The sequence below is a fragment of the Larimichthys crocea genome, chromosome XI (genome assembly GCF_000972845.2).
Source record: "Larimichthys crocea isolate SSNF chromosome XI, L_crocea_2.0, whole genome shotgun sequence".
In the NCBI taxonomy this organism is placed as follows: domain Eukaryota; kingdom Metazoa; phylum Chordata; class Actinopteri; family Sciaenidae; genus Larimichthys; species Larimichthys crocea.
In genome coordinates, this window is record NC_040021.1 from 19,606,699 (window position 1) to 19,607,048 (window position 350).

Here is a 350-nt window from a genome sequence, read left to right on the forward strand (position 1 = left end):
ATGTATGTATAATGTGCTAGGCAGCTGAGTAACTCGTACCCATGACAGCAGCAGCAGGTTACATTTGAGCGTGCCACAGTATCCGACCATCGCCACGATGATGAGGAAGCAGCACACGGAGATGATGACGGGATGAACAGCTGGAGAATAGGTGAGGATGGCTGCTTCCTCCAACCTGAACAGACACAAACATGTCACGTCATGAGTCCATCGATATGACAGCTTTAATTTCTTTACAAACAAAAATGTTGAATTAAATGTTTTTATTTAAATCAACATTTCTGTAAATGACTTAGTGGTGTTTGTCTGAGATGTTTGTCAGAGATCAGAGATGTTTGTCAGAGATGTTT

The 350-nt window shown here is 41.7% G+C and overlaps 1 protein-coding gene across 1 annotated transcript in view; it reads right to left on the bottom strand.

The window, feature by feature from the left end:
• Positions 1–350, bottom strand: part of tspan12 (tetraspanin 12) — an 8,465-nt gene that overhangs the window by 3,715 nt on the left and 4,400 nt on the right. The window contains exon 2 of the mRNA XM_027283827.1: positions 40–231. Within this exon, the coding sequence (XP_027139628.1) occupies positions 40–231 (192 nt within the window). The remainder of the gene's footprint in view (positions 1–39; positions 232–350) is intronic.